Here is a 20,987-nt window from a genome sequence, read left to right on the forward strand (position 1 = left end):
TTTCTTATTTTATTTATTTCTCCTTCTTGACTCTTAGAGGCAAAACTAGTGCTAACTATTTCACGTTCTTTGGACTTTTCAAGGCAAATATTGAGGTCTAGAAAACCATTTGTTTGTGTTCCTTTTGTGGACTTATCAAAGGCAACGTTCAACTTTCTCCTCAATTAATTAATTAAAATCTTTGTCCAAAGTGTTAGGTGTGGATGATTGATTGATATGATGGACCTCTGGCATGTGATTGATATATTTATCGTGATGAAGAGGATACATTTCACTTTATAGGCAGGTCCAACATTTTACCTTACACATTCAACTTTCCTAATAGAACAAAATAATGAATGATTTTTAGCACCATAATTAGCATCCATGGCTATTTCGTACTAACACGAAGCCCCATTACCGGCTTTGTTATATGACAAGCTTATTACCAAATCAGGCATGTGAGCCATAAAAGGCCTTTAATTTTAAATGAACATAAAACAGAGAAACATGGTTGAAAATAAGACATTTCTAACATACGTGAAATGGACTTATAATTATGATAAATTCGATTCAAAATTTAGAACTAGACAGAACCATATTTATTTTTCTTTATTTTTCCGGTTGCATCGACGAGGAATTGAAGCATGTCCCACGCGTCCCGCTCATGGGTTACAACCGTACAAACAGCAAGGTCTAAAAAACACATACACACCATCAAATTTATTATTTTTTATAACTACTTAAAACGCCAAATGGGTATTTAGGAGGAAGGCTTGCGTTACGAGAGACATATACATACGTCCCTCCCATCGGTTCCAACCATTTAAACAGCAAGGTCCAGAAAATTTAGATAGACCATCAAATTTATACTTTTAAAACAACTTTAAACGCCAAAAGGGTATTCGTGCCAAGCCTTCTGTGTCATTTGCTTTTTCATCACCCAATTAAGATTCTGCATCATCCTATCAGAAAAAAGCTCTTATCAAAATGTATAAACAGAGTGAAAACCCCGTGACAGAATAATTTAGATAGTGTTGGGACCACCAAGTCTGTGAGAGCATTCAACTAAAAACTTACAGTAGAAATAAATACAGCATCTCAAGTTATTATAACTAGAAATTGATGACCTCCCAGTATAAGCCACAAATAAAGTTATAACCTGGCGAGAAGCGATGTAGCTCACCATTTTGCAGAGTTCCCTCACAGGACACTATTAAATAAGCGAGGAAGAGAGTGAAAGAGAAACACTTCAAAGTTCAACAATTGCATCGAGATGAAATGAAATAAAATACATAAAGCTTTATTTCAAAAACAAGCATGTCCCATAAGGAGGCAGCTTAAATAATTGCATATCGCATATCACATTCTTCAATGTGAAGGGCTACTTCATTCTCATACAATACACGAGATCTGTTTCTAGAGACATAATTAAGCGTATTGATAGTAGCTTGAAGACTAAGCCATACCAATAGGTTACTTACAAACCTATTACAAGTTACCAGAACAAGAAGCCATGAGGAGAAACACAAACAAGTACTAAGCTAACTTTTGAACTTTACAGCAGAAAGCTTGACAAGAGAAGAAAAAAAAATAAAAATAAAAAAAAATTATCAGTAACTCTTATCAAGGTTTTTTAGATCACAAATTAATACAGAATGTCACTTATGCAACTAGCTGTGACCGCCAGTACTCTGCTCTGGAGCTATTGATACCTACCCAAATCGATCTGATCTCTCCCTTGTGGTCTGTCAATGCCAAGAGACGGACGTTCTATGGAAGCTTCAGACCTCCATTCTACTTCCAGTTCCTTCTGCCTCAGTTGAAATAGCTTCCGCTCATTATCTAATTTCATTCTCTCATTCTCCAGTCTCAACCTCTCCAACTCCCTGTCTTTCTTGCTGCAGTATCTCAGCCATTTAGATCGCTGTTTCTCAAGCTCAAAAGCTTGTGCCTGGAAGCTGACTTTTTGCTCTTGCAGCTGCAACATCTGTTTCTTAATCCACTCCCTCCGGTCCCATGACGACTTTGTGGGATCTTGAAAAATACCAGCCATTTCAACTTCAAAACTATCCTGTGGAATGGATGGTGGCCAGAAATAACCATCTTCTTCGCTCATTCTCTTTCTGTGACCATATTCTCCCATCCTCTCCCCATCTTTGTCAACATTGCTATCATCTTCATTGTCCAAATCATCATCCTCACTATCATGATTTTCTTCAGCTTCTTCTTCATCAGATCCATTATCATCTCTTGAGCACCTCCCTAGCGGTAAAGAATAACCTTGCAAATCAAAATCATGGCAATCAGGTATCCTCTGCCCATTATGATAAGCACACATTTCTTTGTAAAATAGGTGTTTTGAGCTCAATATCTTTCTAACATCATCCTTCGATTTAGCAGATAGGTGAGGCATTGAGTCCATAAGAGCAGGGTTCTCCACCACTCTACAACTAGTTCCCCTCCCAAGAATATCATTCAACCTTTTGTACCTTTTGTTCAAGTCATTAAACTTGTCCTCACACTGCTGAGGCGACACATGACAACCTTTATTCATCATTATCTTTGAAACTGTTTTCCACTTTCCCTTTTTCTGCAAAACCCTAGACTTCCTCTTAAGCCCCTCAACACCTTCAAGCATGCCATCATCACCCACACAAGCAACCACTGCTATAAGAAGCCTAACCACATTGTCAGTCCACTTCATCCGCTGCCATGGAGATCCCTTTTTCCCTTTTCCCCCATCAATGCTTTCATTCCCATCTTCCATATAACTTGGTTCATCTTCTTCACTCATGTTATAATTACTATTAGCATTTCCAGGGGCAATACTCTTCCCTTTGCCAAACACAGGAACACCTTTCACAGTCGAACCTTTCACTTCCATAAGTGAAATTGGGTGATCATTTTCGACACTACTCATCAAATTCATATGATGTTGATGTGCCAATGAGGAATGAGCCAATTGGGTGGGCTGGTGCCTAGGTATTGATGACTCGAGATCTAATATTCCCCCATTTGAACCTGACAGAAACGCACCTCCCAAACCAGAAGTATCCATCTTTCCAAACTAAAAACCAAAACCCTAGAGGTTTGTTACTTTTCTGAGAAAAGGCATGGACAAAGCATAAATTAAAATCCCATCATGATAATCAAGGGACTAGAAACTCCACTTGACCAAGCATGATCTAGCTAATCGGTTTATTTTTAAGTTGATTTTCCAACACCAACAACAAACTAACTGCAGATTATAACTACAAAACGACCAAATTCCTAATTTTTCCTCCACCAACTTACCAATCATATAAAGGGAAACCAGTTAGAATCCCCAAAACCCAAAAACAGATTAGACTAACCAATAACCACTTTAATTCCCTCTTCAGAATATAGCTTTCAATGTTATTACTGGTAGACCCACAATCTTTGACTGGATATAGAGAACAAAAAAAAAAAAAAAAAGCAAGGCAATTGGAACCCAAATCAAAAGAACCCAATAAGAAATGCAATCCAATGTTTCACAAGTTCTGGGAAAAATCTGAACTTTTTGCCGCGTGATTTTCCTAGAAGGCTAAGGAGTAAACCAAAAAAAAAAAAAAAGTATTCAAGCCCATATTCTAAAAGTCGAAAAATATTAACAAAAAGACAAGGTTTTCTTTTTTAGCATACCTTTGATGAATGATGAACAACAGCCAGATTTCCGACAAGTAGATGATGAAAATTGTCTTCAGACAGTCCGATGCATTAAGAATAAGAGAGCATTCGATGTAACCGAGCCAAGTCCGAGTCTCCGAGACACTCCAGCTAGGGCAGCCAAATGCGACGTATCGGCCCGAAAACCCCTCTGTGTCTTTTCTATTTAATTTTATAGGAGTCATACCTAAAATTTAAAAATAAATAAATTAGGGTATCATTTTATTAGTTTATTAATTTTATTTGTTTAAAAGAATTAATTTATTTATTTTCAGAAATTACTTATCTTTCTTACCTAAATAATAATACAACTTACCCTTTTTTTTCTTTTTTTTTTTTTCTTTTTTTTTTTGGGTTTCACTTACATGGCTACATCTTACATATTGCTTTTTAAAAATGTATACCTTTTTTATGCTTTATTGTAATTCTCATTTTCCTTTTTCTCTTTTACTTTATTGTACTTTTATTTTTTCTTTTCTCTTTTAGCAGTGACGTCTCAACTACGAAATTGGTATTCATTCATTTGGTGACGCTTTTAGGAAGGCACCAAATAATCTCTTACAATAAAAGTATAATATTTCCTTCATAAGGGTTCAATACCTTTTGATCCGATTAGAAGAACTAAGGAGGAATTAAGAACATAAAAACAAATCAAAAACAAAATTGTTTTCATTTCAGTCATCTTTTCATATTATATTTGAGCTGAAAATATAACTCTTTTTTTTTTTTCTTTTGTTCTTAATGAGAAAAATAGATGATGAATTGTATCCTTTTTTTTTTTTTTTTTGTTTTTATATGCATTTAGGTATCAATCTTGTTAGGAATACAGCTAAATTGACAACATCCGTATGATTTGATTAGCTAGGAATTCACCATGAATTGATCTGTGAGGTTTATAACAGAAAATGATAAACGGTTAGTAAAAAATGTTATGTTCAATGATAAAAATTGCATGATTATGCAATTCTTTTAAGGAAATTAACAGGTTTTATTTTCCTGCGAAACTAAAATATGAACATGGAAATAAAAACCAAACCACTTAAACATACAATGGAGGAAAAATAAAAAGGCAATAAATACAATCTTTTTTTTACGCCTACTGCATCAATGAGCATAATGGAAACTACAAATTATGGCTAATAATCATCCCAACAGTAAATTTCCATATGTAATTGACAAATAATGTGATACTCAGGTGCGGTGAACTTGCAAAGGTTTCTTATAAGATTGCAATAGGAGAGATGAACAAACCACACTAAGTGATGAAGCAGCCATGCAAGCACCGGCGAGCCAAGGTGGCAACCGGATTCCGGTAAAAGGGTATAAAATTCCGGCAGCAATTGGCATGCCAAGGATGTTGTACCCCAGGGCCCAGACGTAGTTTAGCCGGATTCTGGACATAGTTTTCCTAGAGAGGTCTATAGCTGTCACCACATCTTCCAAGTTGCTCTTGATGAGAACTATGTCAGCTGCTTCTATAGCTACATTAGTCCCGGCACCAATTGCCATGCCAACATCAGCCGCAACTAAGGCTGGTGAGTCGTTAATTCCATCCCCAACCATTGCCACGGTTACCCCTTTCATCTGCATCCATTTTGAAATCAGTAAGTTAAGGAATGTGGTGATTCATGACTCAAGTTGGCAAACTACTTAGAAACTAAAAACTTCTGTTTTTAACCTCAATTTTGTTAAAAATCTCAATATATAACTTCAAAATTTTATACCTACTTAAGAAATCTCTGAATCTTTCTACTCAAGTTTAGGGGAAATGGTTGGGGGATAGCTTTTGTCAGAGAAGCAGGGAGGAAACTTTAAGACAATCCATAAGAATGTTTGTTGCTAATTTGCATGTCGAATATATGTACATCACAATCATCTATGGTTCATTAAAACCCAACCAAGTACATTAAAAGCATCTAAAGGTTCAATAAGGCTGCATCAAGAGACTGGGATTGAAGTTTTTAACGTTCTTCCATTTTAGCTGGGACCTAAATATCTCTTCTTGAGTTGTTGCCTTATGCTACCAAGCTACCATCGTCAATTTACAATCTTACCATATCATATTTCAAAATTTGCTGTGCAAAAGATGTCAAAGTGAGGTTACCTGTAATTCTTTAATCTTTTCCGCTTTTCCAATTGGATCAGTCTCAGCAAAGACATCGTCAATGCCAACCTCCTTTCTGACAGCACTTGCCGTAGCCCAGTTATCACCTGTCACCATGATGCTGGAGATGCCCATTGAGCGTAGAAAAGATATTACACGTGCAGCCTCAGGTTTCACAGGGTCAGTTACAGAGAAAGCTCCAGCGACTTTTCCATCAATACCAACTAAAACACATGTTCGAGCCAGTTGCTCATTCTCCAATAGATAGCTTTCAACCTCAGGACCAACTGTGACATTACAAGAATGCATAAGTCTTTTGTTCCCAACCAAAATTTTTCTATGACCCACTTTTCCACTCACCCCAGCTCCCGGGTGCACCTCAAACTCCTTAACATCCACATTATGTTCAACATGGGTCCCAAACTTTTGACGCAGACTCTTAGCATGCTCGACCACAGCTTTTGCAATTGGATGTTCACTGTTTGCCTGAACATTGAAGAGAGAAAGGAAAAAATAATATTACATTGATCCCAACATCAAGTTTCTTTCGGTAAATTTCAAAAATTCATGCCAAATCTTGGAAAAATTTGGATCTAGACTAATTTTTTTAACTCAATTTCACCATATATTTTTGAGAAACAAGAACACCCAAATCACAAAATTTTTCCTATAAGAAGAGCTCTCAAGATGTGTGACACCCACCTCTGTAGCTGTAGCCACATCACAGACCTCCTCCATTGAAAAGCTATTAAAGAGTACGGCACTAACCACCAATGGCTTCCCAATTGTTAGTGTTCCTGTTTTGTCAAAAACAATAGTTTTCACCTGCAGGGAAAACAATAATTTAGTTTATGGCTCTACAATCATTCCAACTTTAATTAAGAAAATGATTTGCAAAAGGATGGTAGCTAAGTGAAGCAAATAATTTATCATGATTTTGGATGTTCATTTCTCCATCGTTAGAGGTTTGACACTAGAGATAAGTAAGACCTAGGTGACCATAAATTTTCCTGGGAAAGCATTAGAGGAAAAACAAAAATGATTTCTCTTTTTTGGCAAATTAAATGATAGTGGAAATTATCTGTCTATTTTTTCATGAGAACCAAATTGGTGGGAACAAGGACTGTTGACAAATTGAGACAGTACCAATCTCCACTTCCATATTAAACCTAGTTGTTTACAACAAGTATATTGACATTACCTTGTGTGCCTTTTCAAGTGCATTTCCACCCTTGATGAGAACACCTTGAGAAGCACCCTTCCCTGAGGCTACCATGACTGCTGTTGGTGTTGCTAGACCCAGAGCACATGGGCAAGCAACCACCAAAACTGAAATACCAAACTGCAGTGCAAGCTCAAATTCATCCATGGCTTTCGGTATCCAATGTTTAGGATATATACCGGCAATTCCAGGGATAAACCATCCTAACCATGTCAAAAATGCCAGAGTGACAACCTGATATGCAATGCACAAACAAGATGTTACTACACAAAAGAACTCTGTGTAAGCATGCAATTCGGACCAACCACAAAAGAAGTCAGCATGATTCATGACCTTTATCACCTCTTTTCTCTCAACCAAAAACAAAAATTGTATAGAAAAAGTGTCATGTTTATATTAGATATTTCATCACGCTGCCTGCCTGCTTCAACAGTATCGGTATGATGGACTACATATGGTTCTCTTAATCAATATATTATTTTGCTGAGTTGCTTCAAACGAAGAAAATAAAAGAAAAATCCTAACAAACTGCCACAACCTCATTGTTTTCCTTTCCAAGTGTAATCAAACAGAAATCTTTTGGTTAATATTTCAAGGAGAATATTCTAGAATTTATTAATATGCACCAGTTCTATCCACAACCCTAAATATATGTAGGAGGAAGAAAACAATAAACTCACTGTAGGAACAAAATATCTTGAAATCTGATCAGCTAGCTTCTGAGCAGGTGCTTGGGCAAGCTGAGCAGCTTCTACAAGTTGAACAATCTGGGAAAGTGCTGTCTCTGATCCAACATGGGTGGCCTTAACATGTAAGCATCCATTCTCATTCATCGTCCCACCAATAACCTGTTAAAAAATATTAGAAAAAGAAATCAAATCAGAATTTTAAGTTTCCATTAAGTATTTCTGAAGCTGCAATGTTCACCCAAATTGTCAAACGAAAAGCTCTCTCTCTCCCCCTCCTCCCTCCCTCCTTCTACTCTCCCAGCCCCTCTCAATCTTCACTACAACTTCCCAAGTTCCTAGTATTACCCTTCTCTAATTTTTTTTCATATCTTCTACTTCATCCTCATTATGTTTATTCAAAAAACAAAGCATCACACTCCAGATTTTCATAAGAGCTATGACTCAGGAAACTAATACCTTGTCTCCAGTTCTCTTTTCAATTGGAGTTGCTTCTCCTGTGATCATACTCTCATTCACATGGCTTTGACCATCTATGATGATTCCATCAACAGGAACTTTTGCCCCAGGCATAATCTTAATAACATCATTCCTCTGTATTAGTTGAGTGTTAATTTCCGTCTCTGAGACGACATTCCCATTACCATCGAATGTTAACAAATAAGCTGTATCAGGAGCAAGGTCCGTGAGCTTCGCTAAGGCATCTGATGTTTTTCCTTTAGCAACAACTTCTAAATATTTCCCCAAGAGTATAAAAGATATCAACATGGCGCTGGTCTCAAAAAATTCTTGGCCATCAAATGTTTTTGAAGTCAGTGCTTTAATCACTACATAGACAGAGTAAAAATACGCAGCATTAGTTCCCAGCGCAACCAGAACATCCATGTTAGCAGATTTTCGTCTTAATGCATGATATGATCCCACATAGAACCTGAAACAAACAATGAAACATATTAGTGGTTTCTAATAATTTTCTATTCACTGACTTTTGTTACACGAAATTTTCTGATTGTGGCCAAATACCACTAACAGTAGTAATTAGCTACATACCAAAAAATAATAATAATAATAAGCTATATAAAACAAAATACTGAAAGAGTACCTCCGGCCAACAATAAACTGCACTGGTGTGCAGAGGATCCAACTTAAAAACATTCCAATAGTGAGCATGTTATGAATCTTGTAATCTAACCAGTTACCATATGGAGGAAGCATAGGAAGTACCATGGAGAACATAAATATAGGAACTGTAAATAGGCAGCTGAACAGAAAGTGGTTTCTATAAATCTCAATTTCATGAAGCTGCTCTTTTTCTCTTTGTCTTGGAGGATTGTACAAGCTTGCACTGTAAGTTTTGGAGCTATGTCCTACATCTTGGATGCATTGTATAAGAGACCGTGCACCAGTGAAGTCAGGGTCATAGCTAACTGTAACCTTATTTTCTGCCATGTCAATAGCAACATGATTCACACCCTCAGCTGACTCAAGAGAGGACTTTATTGCAGCCATGTCTTCTGAAGAATTAACTCCTTCAAGTTTTAGATGCACTTTGTTCACATCATTCACAGCACCAATTAGATTGGCCCCAAAGCCCACATCTTCAATTGCTTCAATGATTTTATCAGTATCAGTGATGCTTGGATCAAAGTGAACCTTTGCTTCTTCAAGGGCTAAACCAACTACTGCCTTTTTCACTCCACTAACCATTTGAAGGGCACGTTCAAGAGACTCAGAGCAGCTTGTACATGCCATCCCTTTAATCCTGAGCCGGCAAACTGCGATATCTTGGTCAGGAAAATCATCAACTGAAAAACCTGTGTCCTCCAGTGTTTCCTTAATTTTTTTGGCCTGAAAATAATCTCCACAACAAGTTAGTAATAATACAAGGACAAGAAGCAATAAAAATTTAACAGAAATATGAAAAGTCAAGCATACATATGAAACATAAAAATTTTCTCTTTTTCTAGGGGAAAGAGGAGTTTGACCATGCTTTCAAAAAACCATTTGAAAAAATTAGAAAATATAAAAAGATCAGATGCTTCAGATTGCCCTCTAAATTAATTCAGAGCTTACATTAATGAGCTCAGGTACATATTTGACAACAGCCTGGCCTTGAAGCGGTGACACAGTGATGCTCCGGACCCCACTGAGATTTCCAAGTGCAGATTCTATGGAGGTTGCACAAGATGCACATTCAATACCTCTTACTCTGAACATAACTGTTCTAATTTTCTCATCTTTTTTGTAATCCAATTCAGAGACAGTGATTGCAACTTCGTCTGAGTTCTCCAACAGAGGTACGTTAAAGTCTTCCTTTCCATTAGCTTCCATCTTTGTTCCACACACACAAACAATCTTTGTAGGTTGATACAATTACGATCAACGCATTACCTCTAACAACAAGAAAACAGAATAAGTTAAATAACACCATACATATGAAATTAAAACTGGAAGATATGCATACAAAAAAAAAGATTGATCAAAAAGGACCAAAGAGTCACTTAGTTTATAGCTAGTCAGTACCATTAAATCGAAATTCACCATCTCGATTGACAATGAATACGTTAGCAATAATAAAATAAAATTAAACTCATAAAAATTTAAGCTTCAACCAATTCAAAGCTTCGTCCAAGTAAGAGATAATCACAACTAAAGCACAAAAGAAAAAAATAAAAAAAACAAAAAAACAAAAAGCCCAAACCCAGAATCTGAAACAAAAAAAAAAAAAAAAAGAGAGCTTAAAAGAAAGTCTAACCCATTTACGCAGAATACATATTGATAAAAGAGTAAAACTCTACAATTTATACAATAACAACAAAGTCAGAGCCCATAAAGTGATCACCTTTACGACGCACTATCTGACAGACCGAGAGGACGATCACGTGAGAGAGTTCCGCGAAATGAAAACAGAATCAGAAAGAGTCTCAGCTCTCATGGATAAAACAAATAAAAAGATAAGGTTATTTCTGGAATTGGGAGCTTAAGCTTGTGCTAGGATTTCATGGTAGAAAAAAGTATTAAAAAAAAAAAAACACTAGGGTTTAAGAAGGATTAGATTGAGATTAGATTGGGAAAGAAGGTCGGCCGCCCAGGCAGAGAGATTGGATTTGAGCGCCAGACTTTGTTGGTGGGAAGACGGAAGTCGTTGTCGTTTGCCTATTTTACATGGCTTCCTATATCCTCTTCTTTTTTTTTATTATTTTTGAATTTTTGAATTTCCTAACGTCTGCCTCCTTGGTTGGTTCCTAGTTCCCACCACCGTTTTCCATATATATCCACCATCATTCTGTATAATTACAAGGGTGAAATCCGGAGCTAAATTATTAAATAAAATAAACAATGTTAAACTTATCAAAATATTTATTAAATTAAAATATATTAAATAATAATATTTTAATATATATTATTTAATAAGTATTTTAATACATATATTTTAAAAAAAAAAGTCACATTCAAGTTTATCAGAAAAAATTGGTTTCACAAAAAAAAAAAAAAAAAGTTTATTAGAAAAAATTTAAAAAGAAATTGCAAATAAAAAATCATTCATGTCAAACAGAAATGGACGATACGGGACTTTCATTCCACATTCCAAAAGGGTCAAACCAAATCAATGAGTCATTGATGTTCATGTTTAGGGGAATGAGTCATAAATGTTAAATGGTAAACATATTTGTCATAACGAAATACATTAAAATATTACCAAGAAAAGAAATACATCAAAAGAAAATGCGAATATGCTTTTTTTTTTCTGTGTTTAATTAGACTATCCAGTTTTTTTTTTTTAAATATATTTCCAAAAATAGATCATTTTTATGTTAATATTTTTCTATCGAAATATTGTAAAATAGTAATTTTTTTTTATATGCAAATAAAGCAACTCCCTTTTTTCTTTTTAAATTTGTTTGAAGCAGCATAAAAGATACTATTATTGCAGCTAAGTTAGCAAGCAAGTGTCATATACTTGCCATATACTTAAACATTATCAATGAACTTAAAAAAGTTTAAAAGAAATGTGTATATAGATATATATAGGTTTATTTTAAGTAATAAGTTGAAAGCCAGTGATATTTACATAATTGTCCATCCTTATAGAATGCTATAAAGCAAGTAAATTATTGGAGCAAGATAGATAGATACATGGGGGTATAACTTCAACTTTTTACTCCAAAATGGGAGCTCTAAGGACCACAGAATATATGGTTTGTGGAGAGCATTTAGTGGCCAAATATTGAAGCCCCATCAGCTTGCATGTAAAAAGTGCTCTGCTTTTGGATACCCAGAGATTGAAATGACACTATAAATAGTCACACTCATTCCTATCTTTTTTCAATTTTAAGGTGAAAAGAGAGTAAGTCCTTGTATATGCCATTTCCACAACATTCATGTCAAGCTAATGGAGCAGCTTTATTTGTCCTTCCAGGGTCTACCACTATTCTCTTTGCAATGTTAAAAGGTTTTTGAGTTAAAACATGATCATGTAGCAGAGGCTTAGATTTTGATGCCAAAAAAAAAAAGTAAATAAATATATAAGAATAATTGAATGAGTCTTTCCCAGTGAAACAAGCTAGGATAGATTGTACAGTTTTATTGACGGAAATCCAATTATTTGTATGAAAATTGTGAGCAACAGTGTTGCCATAATGTTGTCATGTATGTAAGACATTATACAATGATACTTTCAAAATTCTCCGCCCTTTTGAAGCATACATTTTTGTCTTTATTGTCATTTCTCATTCCTAATGTGACCGAGTATTGTAAATTATATTATTTATCATCGTAATCTACAAACAAAATTAATCAATATATTCTTAGGTGAGAACCGGTGAAATTTACACCAAATTGTCTCCTTGAATTTACGCTTAATAACAAATATTAATTATAATTAATATGATATTAAAAAAAAAATTATTATTTTTATTGTTTTATTCATTGGGCAAACTTGGCAACCACAAACCTAGTAATAACATTGGCCGTGACCAAAAGCGCCATTGCTTCAAGCAGGCCAAAAAAAAAAAACAAAAGCTCCATCCGTACGGATGAACCCGAACCGTATCAAAAAATGTGGAATATGAGTAGACCGTACAAATGGCCAATTGTCTGTACTGTTAGCAAAGTTTTTGAATTTTCTTATTTTATTTTAATTTTTTTCTAATTTCAGTTTTAATTTTTATTCTCCTGCAGTTGCAAAAGCCCCTCCAAAAACCCTAGAGGTCAAGATTGTTCACACTGGCCCCCAAATTCTCTGCAACCGAACAACCGTTTTGGAAATCGACGACGACAATGCAGCCTAACGACGACGTTCGCGTCACTTCCTGTCCCTCTCTCAAAGTCCCTCACCCTCCTCCGCCACACGGGCATTTCGCCAGAACCAGAAACTCATTTGCCCAACTCATCGACTCGTTCAAGACCCGGTCAGGTTTCGACCGGCTCGGCCCCAAGTTTCCTCCTTCATGGTCGACGGCCCGGTCTCTTCTATGTTCGGCGTCGTTGACGCTCAGTCGCTCCGACCAGTCGACTCGGTCCGAGTCGTTTTCGAAGCGGGAGGAGAGGTTGTTGGTGGGAAAGTCGCATCTTTTATGTTCGGCTTCATTGTCTCTGACTCGGTCGGACGAGTCGACTCAGGGTGGGGTGGAGGGGAGGGAGAGCCAGTTGAAGACTGGGCATTCGGCGGGTCGACACGACGAGGAGAGGGTGCTGATAAGCGAGGTTCTGGTCAGGAACAAGGACGGCGAAGAGCTTGAGAGGAAAGATTTGGAAATGGAAGCAGTAAACTCTCTAAAGGCGTGCAAGGCCAACTCGGCGCTCACTGTTCGCGAAGTTCAAGAGGACGTACATAGGATTATTGATAGTGGGTATTTCTGCTCGTGTATGCCTGTTGCGGTCGACACAAGGGACGGTATTCGATTGGTATTTCAGGTATACGAAAAAACATTTCTGTTTGTATCCTCGACCATTTATTTTTGGTGATACTAAATTATTGGAACTGAAGCTGAGGGTCAAAAAACCTGTTTCAAAAGAACTTGGAGTTTAAAGAATGATGGTACAAATTAAGTATTTGTTTCCCGGTGGCATTTTTTTGTTCTTGCATACGTTGATGAGTCTTCTCGCCATCGTTCTTGAACTTTATCTTCACAATAAATTTGGTGAATCTTGTGTTTATGGCTATAATATTCATCAAGGTGATTATTATTATTATAGGGGTGTTCTTGTTACTAAGCATACCCTTTTCGTGATTGCATCACTTTGTCAATGCTGAAGGTGATAAAACATATTAGCATTTGTGGTTACTGTTTTGCAGAAGCTCCAAATTTATGTATTTTGATTGAAATAATTTTCTCTTGAGTTTGTATGGAGTGATGACTACTGTTGATTGACCCAAAAATAAAAAATAAAAATAAAAATAAAAATCTAATGTTGGTTTTTTGTGGTGCAAGGTAGAACCGAACCAGGAATTCCAAGGGCTGGTATGCGAAGGAGCAAATGTTCTTCCAGCAAAATTTCTAGAGGATGCTTTCCGCACTGGATGTGGTAGGGCTTCTCTAATCTCGTTCCATGTTTATGTGCTCTACATGTATGCAAGCAAGTTTTCTTCATCTTGGACTGCCACTTTAAGAACGTGCTCATAGGAGGCCTTGGATGTTGTTTGTATTTTGGTGTCAAGTTGTGCAGGAAAAGTGATTAACCTTAGGCGGTTGGATGAAGTGATATCTTCTATCAATGGTTGGTACATGGAGAGAGGTCTCTTTGCCTTGGTTGGTTCCTCAGAAATATTAAATTATTGTGTTTGTTTCTTGTTATTTATTGATTTATGGTTAATTATTTTTAGTCTGGTAAGAATATAAAATTGAGTTGCTTCTAATTCAACTTTTTCATGGTTTTTGGTTGACTAGAGATTTGTTTTGTTAAAAATTATTGTAGGTTTCGGCTGTTGAGATTCTCTCGGGGGGTATTCTTAGATTACAAGTTTCAGAAGCTGAGGTTAATAATATCTCCATCCGTTTCCTTGACAGAAAGACGTAAGAATAAACCATGTATTTGATTAGAATGCATGTAGACTTCACACAAATCAATACATGCCCTAATTTCTTTTTTGGTATTGTAATTATTTATAAATTAATGCTTTATCTGTATCTACAGTGGTGAGCCAACCATAGGGAAGACAAAGCCTGAAACAATACTTCGCCAACTAACAACCAAAAAGGGACAGGTACTTTCCTGGACCTATCTTTTGCTGTACATAAATGATACTGCTCATTGTAAGTCTTTGAGCGAATGGTGACTCTGACCTTCACCCGAAGAGGGTGGCCCTGCCATATTTGTGCCTTCTAGATTTTTCTTATGAATGTCCATTTCTCCTTTCTAAATGAACGTTGCAAAAATGCACTAGTTTTAATGTTGAAGCTTAAATTGTTAGCGGTCTCTAATTTGCAAGTTTTTTTACATTTGGTTTGAATCTTATGAAGGTCTATAGCATGCTTCAAGGAAAAAGAGATGTGGAGACTGTACTGACTATGGGAATCATGGAAGATGTTAGCATCATTCCACAACCTGCAGGTGGTAAATGCTTTCTATTCTTTTAAGTAATCATGTCTTGATGGTTTGGAAACTCCTGTAGAATGTTAAATTTTTCACATAAAGAAACGTTGGCTAACTTAGCCAGAAAGGTCATATAATTAATATCAACAACATATCTGTTTTAAATTGTTTTACTTCCCTCATAGATGTTGTAGAGTTATCTTAGAGTGGGACCTTTAGTATCTTGATCTTCATATTGAAAAGTGATAGTTGACCATTTTTTAAATGGTCTGCTCCTTGGAGCTTGATGTTGTGTTGACATGGGAAAATGGGCTTTTGGAAGGCTTCATATTGGGTGGTTTGGAGTGCAATTGATTTGTGAAAGTATTTTTGCATGTTAATGATTGAGTGGAGATGGTTTGTTCTAGGCATACTGTACGTGCATTAATCTTCGTCATGCTACAGATACCGGTAAGGTTGATATGGTAATGAATGTTGTTGAGCGTCCAAGTGGAGGCTTTTCTGCCGGTGGTGGTATATCAAGTGGGTAAGTGATGTATTATATGGATGTACCAGTTTGAAATTTAAGTTTTTATATAATTACTTAAGTTTATTAAATTTTCTCCTATATGTTATTAATTATGTGCATTTTTAAACTTGTAGAATTACAAGTGGCCCTTTATCAGGACTTATCGGAAGGTTAGCATGCCAATTTTTAATATGGTGTATTTCAAAATTTGCCTTTTTTCCCCCTTGCCTCTGGCAACTATTAGCAATTTCAATTAATATACTGCACTCTTGTTTTAGACAAACTGCATATCATAGGATATAAGGCCTGCAAGCCAGTTTGAGAATATTTTTATTTATATATGTATGTGTAAGAATATGCATGTTCATATTTATATGTAGACGTTCTTCATTGTTTAACTTGTTTATATGTTTTCCATTGCAGCTTTGCTTATTCACATAGGAATCTTTTTGGAAGAAACCAAAAACTTCATATTTCTTTAGAGAGGGGCCAAATTGACTCTATATTTCGCATAAACTACACGGACCCATGGATTGCAGGAGATGACAAACGGACCTCCAGATCAATAACAGTTCAGGTAATTTTAGGCCTATTTTTGTCCAAGTACCTCTTTCTGTATTTTTTTTCTTCTTCTTCTTCTTCTTACATGCTTTGGTGAATATTGTTTTGTTAGAATTCAAGAACACCTGGAACACTTGTTCATGGTAACCAACAAGATGGTAGTAGCTTGACCATTGGTCGTGTCACAGCTGGTATTGAATTCAGTCGACCCATCAGACCAAAGTGGAGTGGGACAGCTGGACTTATATTCCAGGTTTTTAATCATTAATATTCGTGTTGCTGTTTATTATGCTTGATATGGTAAAGTTGTCACTGAGTGATGGGAAGGTTTTGAAATCTCCGTGTGCTTGACATAATTTTTCCTAGTGTCACCTCTGAATGCATGACAAGTTGAAAATTGATTCATGTATATGTAGTTGAGCAGGTTCATATTTAGGATATTTTTTAACCAGTGTCCTAATATGATATGATGATATTTAAATAGGTCATTGGTTATGTTTTATTAGTAAACAGATTCTTGTTGATATAAATAGTGAGTTTTATTTCCATTTTATGGCTTTTTCTTTTTATATTATCCTCATATATTTCTTGCTATATTACCAGCGTGCTGGTGCCCATGATGAAAAAGGAAATCCTATTATCAAGGATATTTTCAGCAGTCCTCTTACTGCAAGGTATGCCTCAAAGGAAGTATTGTAAAGTTGAACTTTTGCATGTTTTGATTGCAATGGATAATTTTTAATGATGATCACTTGCTTCTGATATCTGTATATTTTAACTCTATATGTTGTGGCAGTGGCAAGACCAATGATGAGATGCTGCTTGCTAAATTTGAGAGTGTCTACACTGGTTCTGGCGACCATGGGTCTTCAATGGTTAGTGATCAATGTGATTGAGAGTTTTTCAATATCGATAATTCGTACTGTATCTTTGACACTAGTATTGTTTTTGCAGTTTGCTTTCAACATGGAGCAGGGAATTCCTGTTTTGCCTGAATGGTTATTTTTTAACAGAGTGAATACTCGTGCAAGGAAGGATGTTGAAATTGGTCCAGCTCGCTTTCTTTTAAGGTGCAATAACTGTTCTGAGTTCTTAGTGGGAATAAAATTTTTAAAAATGCACTGAAGAAGATTCTTTGCAGGACAACATATTCTTGTTTACACTGCTTCTTGTTGTTGCTTTGCTTTATTATTGTGAGTGATCTGGCTTATTATACTGAGTTGTTGTTTTGATCTGCATTGCTAGTTTATCCGGTGGTCATGTAGTGGGTAATTTCTCACCTCATGAGGCATTTGCAATTGGTGGAACAAATAGTGTGAGAGGTTATGAAGAAGGTGCTGTGGCTTCTGGTCGATCTTATGTAGTTGGCTCAGGAGAAATCTCTTTCCCGGTGGTATGTGGCAAAGTGAATTGTTTGTCTAACTTTTATTGTGCATTACGTGTGGTTATGGTGTTTCAAATGAAAGATTTTAATGGGAGTTTTAGCATCTGTTTGATGTTTATATCAGTTCTGAGAATGCCTTGGATGAGTTTGATCATGTTCATGTGTGAATTTAGAAACTCAAAAGATTTACTCAATAATCTATCAACTGATATCATTCATCCTGTTTTGCAGGTGGGACCAGTTGGAGGAGTTGTCTTCTGTGACTATGGAACTGATCTTGGATCGGGCCAGACTGTACCAGGTCTGTCTTTTTAAGTTTAATCTTATTTAGTGCTTTTTTGGTGGTTAGTTCTTATTGACCAAATGACCAGCTTTAGACTTCAGCTACCGGATCAAAAGCTGTTTGGATCATTGGTACAGTGGCAATTTGTTTCTAGGCAACAATTTTCTTTACTTTAATGGTCGCCCATTTCAAAAGACACCGGTGCTGGCCTTTTTTGTTTTGTTTTTTAATCTTCTCAAATTTGCTGTTTGGCATTATTTTGAGTGTGTTTTTTGTTGTTCTCCCTGTTAGGTGACCCTGCTGGAGCAAGGATGAAGCCTGGAAGTGGATATGGATACGGGTTCGGCATCCGACTGGAGTCACCTTTGGGGCCTCTACGTCTTGAATATGCATTTAACGACAAGATGGCGAAGAGGTTTCATTTCGGCGTTGGTCACAGGAACTAAGTAGTCCCAAGTCCTGCTTTTTTGATACCCATTTGCAACGGTTTAAATTTTGGTTTATAATTCTTTAATTAATTTTAATTTGTTACGCATGGTGTATTGTTAGTAAATCGGGTTGTTTATATTATATATATATATATATGAAAAAAAAACCAAATATTCTAATCAAATTCCATGAACTTTGATTGCGAAGGTGTGTATTATAAATTATGAAAGGTAATTTAAATTATGGATTGTTTGTGGTGGTGGTGTTAAATGAAAAGGAAAGTTGTGGGGGTGGTGGTTAAATGAAAAAGAAAAAGAGAGGACTGTGCGGAAAGGAGAAAACAACAAAAGCGCAAATTTATATGACCTATGAGTACTGAGGACATGGGGGAGTGACAGTGACATCATGGCTTTGTTTGAACAGTGAGTGTGGGTCAATTGATTGCTGTTAAACCTATTAATGCTCCATCCACAATTTGCATAGGTAGTGGCCTTTTTTAGGTGCTCTTTTTTTTCTTTTTCTGTATTTTAATGGTTGTCAAATTCCCGCATGCTTGCATTGCATGTATTCCCTGACTCGACCGACAATCCCCCACGTGTTGCTCACATAACTTTCCAACGTTGGTTGGGAATAATCCTGTATACCATCTCATCCTTATAAGACGGCCATGCGCAACATATCATGCTGGTGATGATTCTAATATTCCTTTGGGCAACTGTATTTGTCTGAGGCTGTCCACGGAGTTTGACTCCTGTATAATTATGGACCCTCAGATTCTACCATTAAACCAATTTACTATCAATCCTCTAAGCTCTCTTTCTCTCTCAATTTCTCCATCTATCAACCAACTACAATCAGAATTTATCAATCAGATTGTTCAGTTTGATGGACATGCTTATTTTATTGACTAATTGGTTGGTTTTGATATTTTCCTCATATGCGCGTGTATATATATATATATATATATACTGGTCCATCTAACGATCAAAGGAAGGAGAAGCCATAAGATTTCGGCATCTTTTAAATGTCCGTTTGGAATAGCTGATAAAAATAGAATTTTATTCTGTAGAATTTTGTATAATAAATTATTTTGAAAAATTTTTTTTATTAAAAAGCTAATAAATATTTTGTTGTAAGTAAAAAAACTACATTAAATGTTTATTCATCTGTATTAAATGCTTATTAAATTTTTATATAAAATAAAAAAAAATTTTGAAAAAGCTCAAAATTTTGATCTTTCTAAAACAGCTTAAAAAAATTTATTTTTTAATCAATAAATATTTATTGATTTTTATCAAACATATTTATTTTTTGATTAAAGAGTTTTTGATCCTCAAATAGAATTTTTAAACTAAAAAAAAACTCTGCCAAACGAACCCTAAACCTAATTAAAATCAATGACACCGTGAACATTCTATGATATTATATATTAGACACATATTCTGAAAATAAATGAAAATTCTCCAATATGACTTATTATTATATTTTTAATACAAGATACATAGAACTAGAGACAAGGTTATGCTACTTTTAATCCTGCATGAATACCCTATTTTCGTTAATATCAAAACCAAACCCACTACATTATGTTGCAGAGTTGATTAATTTCTAGTTGGAAAATGAGGACATGACAAAGAAATGGAAAAGAAGAAGAAAAGTGAACACAGCAATCCCAAAGCTAGCAGAGGGGTATTAAATAAGGTGGAGAAGAAAACAAAAGCAAAAAATGTAATGGGACTCGTGGGCTTTTGGAAACAGAGAGAGATGTTTGGAAAACTCACAACAAAACATGGACAGCAGATTCAAACATCTCATACACAACACCCACAGGTTCTGTCTCCTTGGTAACATCGAAGGATATATCTATAGGAATTATAACCCCCTTTTCTATTCTACACTATATAAAATTAGGTAAACTTATTTTGTATCAATACTTGGGCGTGGGGTACCAAATTAATTAATTTTGATTAAGTTTTATTTGATTGAAGGTCTTTACGCACAACAAAAATCAGCATGGTCTTGCAGCTGTTTGTATATTTACACCGACACATGTATATATGTGTGTATAAATATAATACGAGTCTTGGAACTTGTGATTGAATTCGTAGAAGGAAGAAACTATTTCCTTTAATTGCCATGTCCAATGTGAATGATCTTTGATATTCTTGGTAAGATCGAACTGCAAAGATTTATGCACTTTGTGTCCCGGCCTTACCCATGTTCTCTGTCCGTTAAATTTAAATATAAATTTTAACCAATATTTGCCCACATATATCTTTCATTTCTTTTGAATTTGAATTTTGCTGGTTGTTATCAATGATGATGAGCATTAATGAGATTCATTTTAAGATTGTAGATAGATGCATTTAATTTTGTATTAAATTTTTATACTAATGTTCTAATTTTTGAACATGGATTAGGTCTATATTCAAATTGAGAATGAGAATATCCTGTGCTCAAAAATAAAAATAAAAAAATTTATACTTAAAATATTGTATAGAAAAGTAAATTCTTTTAACACAGCTAATTAAATTGTTGTATGCTATATAAGTATTATAGTGTTTCATCATCATTTGTGAAAAATAACATTTTCCCTTTTGATATA

At 35.5% G+C, this 20,987-nt stretch overlaps 3 protein-coding genes across 8 annotated transcripts; 1 reads left to right on the plus strand and 2 right to left on the minus strand.

The window, feature by feature from the left end:
• Positions 1 to 516: 516 nt before the first annotated feature.
• Positions 517 to 10,917, minus strand: LOC107412686 (copper-transporting ATPase HMA4). 5 transcript variants are annotated; one of them, XM_048467883.2, is made up of 12 exons: positions 10,524 to 10,917; positions 9,755 to 10,074; positions 8,784 to 9,529; positions 8,141 to 8,612; positions 7,676 to 7,843; positions 6,975 to 7,229; positions 6,476 to 6,598; positions 5,774 to 6,259; positions 3,965 to 5,253; positions 3,646 to 3,856; positions 1,166 to 1,192; positions 517 to 944 (listed from the first exon to the last, which is right to left on the minus strand). In XM_048467883.2, the coding sequence occupies exons 2-9, from the start codon at positions 10,010 to 10,012 to the stop codon at positions 4,861 to 4,863; spliced, it is 2,901 nt and encodes a 966-aa protein (XP_048323840.2). In that variant the 5' UTR covers positions 10,013 to 10,074; positions 10,524 to 10,917; the 3' UTR covers positions 517 to 944; positions 1,166 to 1,192; positions 3,646 to 3,856; positions 3,965 to 4,860. The 5 variants fall into 5 exon arrangements, with proteins under 5 accessions (XP_048323840.2, XP_048323839.2, XP_060667753.1 ...); XM_048467882.2 differs by having other exon boundaries at positions 1,142 to 1,192; XM_060811770.1 differs by lacking the exon at positions 1,166 to 1,192 and having other exon boundaries at positions 3,986 to 5,253.
• On the minus strand, positions 1,685 to 3,040 carry LOC107412683 (uncharacterized). The gene has a single exon (XM_048468780.2). The coding sequence runs from the start codon at positions 3,038 to 3,040 to the stop codon at positions 1,685 to 1,687; it is 1,356 nt and encodes a 451-aa protein (XP_048324737.2).
• Positions 10,918 to 12,634: 1,717 nt separating the features above from the next.
• Positions 12,635 to 18,566, plus strand: LOC107412680 (outer envelope protein 80, chloroplastic). 2 transcript variants are annotated; one of them, XM_016020494.4, is made up of 17 exons: positions 12,635 to 12,776; positions 12,863 to 13,597; positions 14,116 to 14,209; positions 14,351 to 14,433; positions 14,600 to 14,697; positions 14,819 to 14,888; positions 15,145 to 15,235; positions 15,662 to 15,743; positions 15,860 to 15,895; positions 16,149 to 16,302; positions 16,399 to 16,539; positions 16,890 to 16,960; positions 17,083 to 17,161; positions 17,241 to 17,356; positions 17,532 to 17,679; positions 17,902 to 17,971; positions 18,245 to 18,566. In XM_016020494.4, the coding sequence occupies exons 2-17, from the start codon at positions 12,962 to 12,964 to the stop codon at positions 18,397 to 18,399; spliced, it is 2,124 nt and encodes a 707-aa protein (XP_015875980.2). In that variant the 5' UTR covers positions 12,635 to 12,776; positions 12,863 to 12,961; the 3' UTR covers positions 18,400 to 18,566. The 2 variants fall into 2 exon arrangements, with proteins under 2 accessions (XP_015875980.2, XP_048324913.2); XM_048468956.2 differs by lacking the exon at positions 12,635 to 12,776 and having other exon boundaries at positions 12,789 to 13,597.
• Positions 18,567 to 20,987: the final 2,421 nt, after the last annotated feature.

The sequence above is a fragment of the Ziziphus jujuba genome, chromosome 10, assembly GCF_031755915.1.
Source record: "Ziziphus jujuba cultivar Dongzao chromosome 10, ASM3175591v1".
Taxonomy (NCBI): domain Eukaryota; kingdom Viridiplantae; phylum Streptophyta; class Magnoliopsida; order Rosales; family Rhamnaceae; genus Ziziphus; species Ziziphus jujuba.

What these genes read in the sequence shown, in the direction of transcription:
- LOC107412683 (XM_048468780.2), bottom strand. Translation starts at nt 3,040, where the DNA reads ATGGATACTTCTGGTTTGGGAGGTGCGTTTCTGTCAGGTTCAAATGGG.
- LOC107412686 (XM_060811770.1), bottom strand. Translation starts at nt 10,012, where the DNA reads ATGGAAGCTAATGGAAAGGAAGACTTTAACGTACCTCTGTTGGAGAAC. An exon ending in CAGTTTATTGTTGGCCGGAG is followed by an intron (nt 8,613 to 8,783) that starts GTACTCTTTCAG and finishes TGTTTGTTTCAG; the next exon opens with GTTCTATGTGGGATCATATC. An exon ending in AAAAGAGAACTGGAGACAAG is followed by an intron (nt 7,844 to 8,140) that starts GTATTAGTTTCC and finishes ATTTTTTAACAG; the next exon opens with GTTATTGGTGGGACGATGAA.
- LOC107412680 (XM_016020494.4), top strand. Translation starts at nt 12,962, where the DNA reads ATGCAGCCTAACGACGACGTTCGCGTCACTTCCTGTCCCTCTCTCAAA. An exon ending in CATCATTCCACAACCTGCAG is followed by an intron (nt 15,236 to 15,661) that starts GTGGTAAATGCT and finishes GTCATGCTACAG; the next exon opens with ATACCGGTAAGGTTGATATG. An exon ending in GGTGGTGGTATATCAAGTGG is followed by an intron (nt 15,744 to 15,859) that starts GTAAGTGATGTA and finishes TTAAACTTGTAG; the next exon opens with AATTACAAGTGGCCCTTTAT.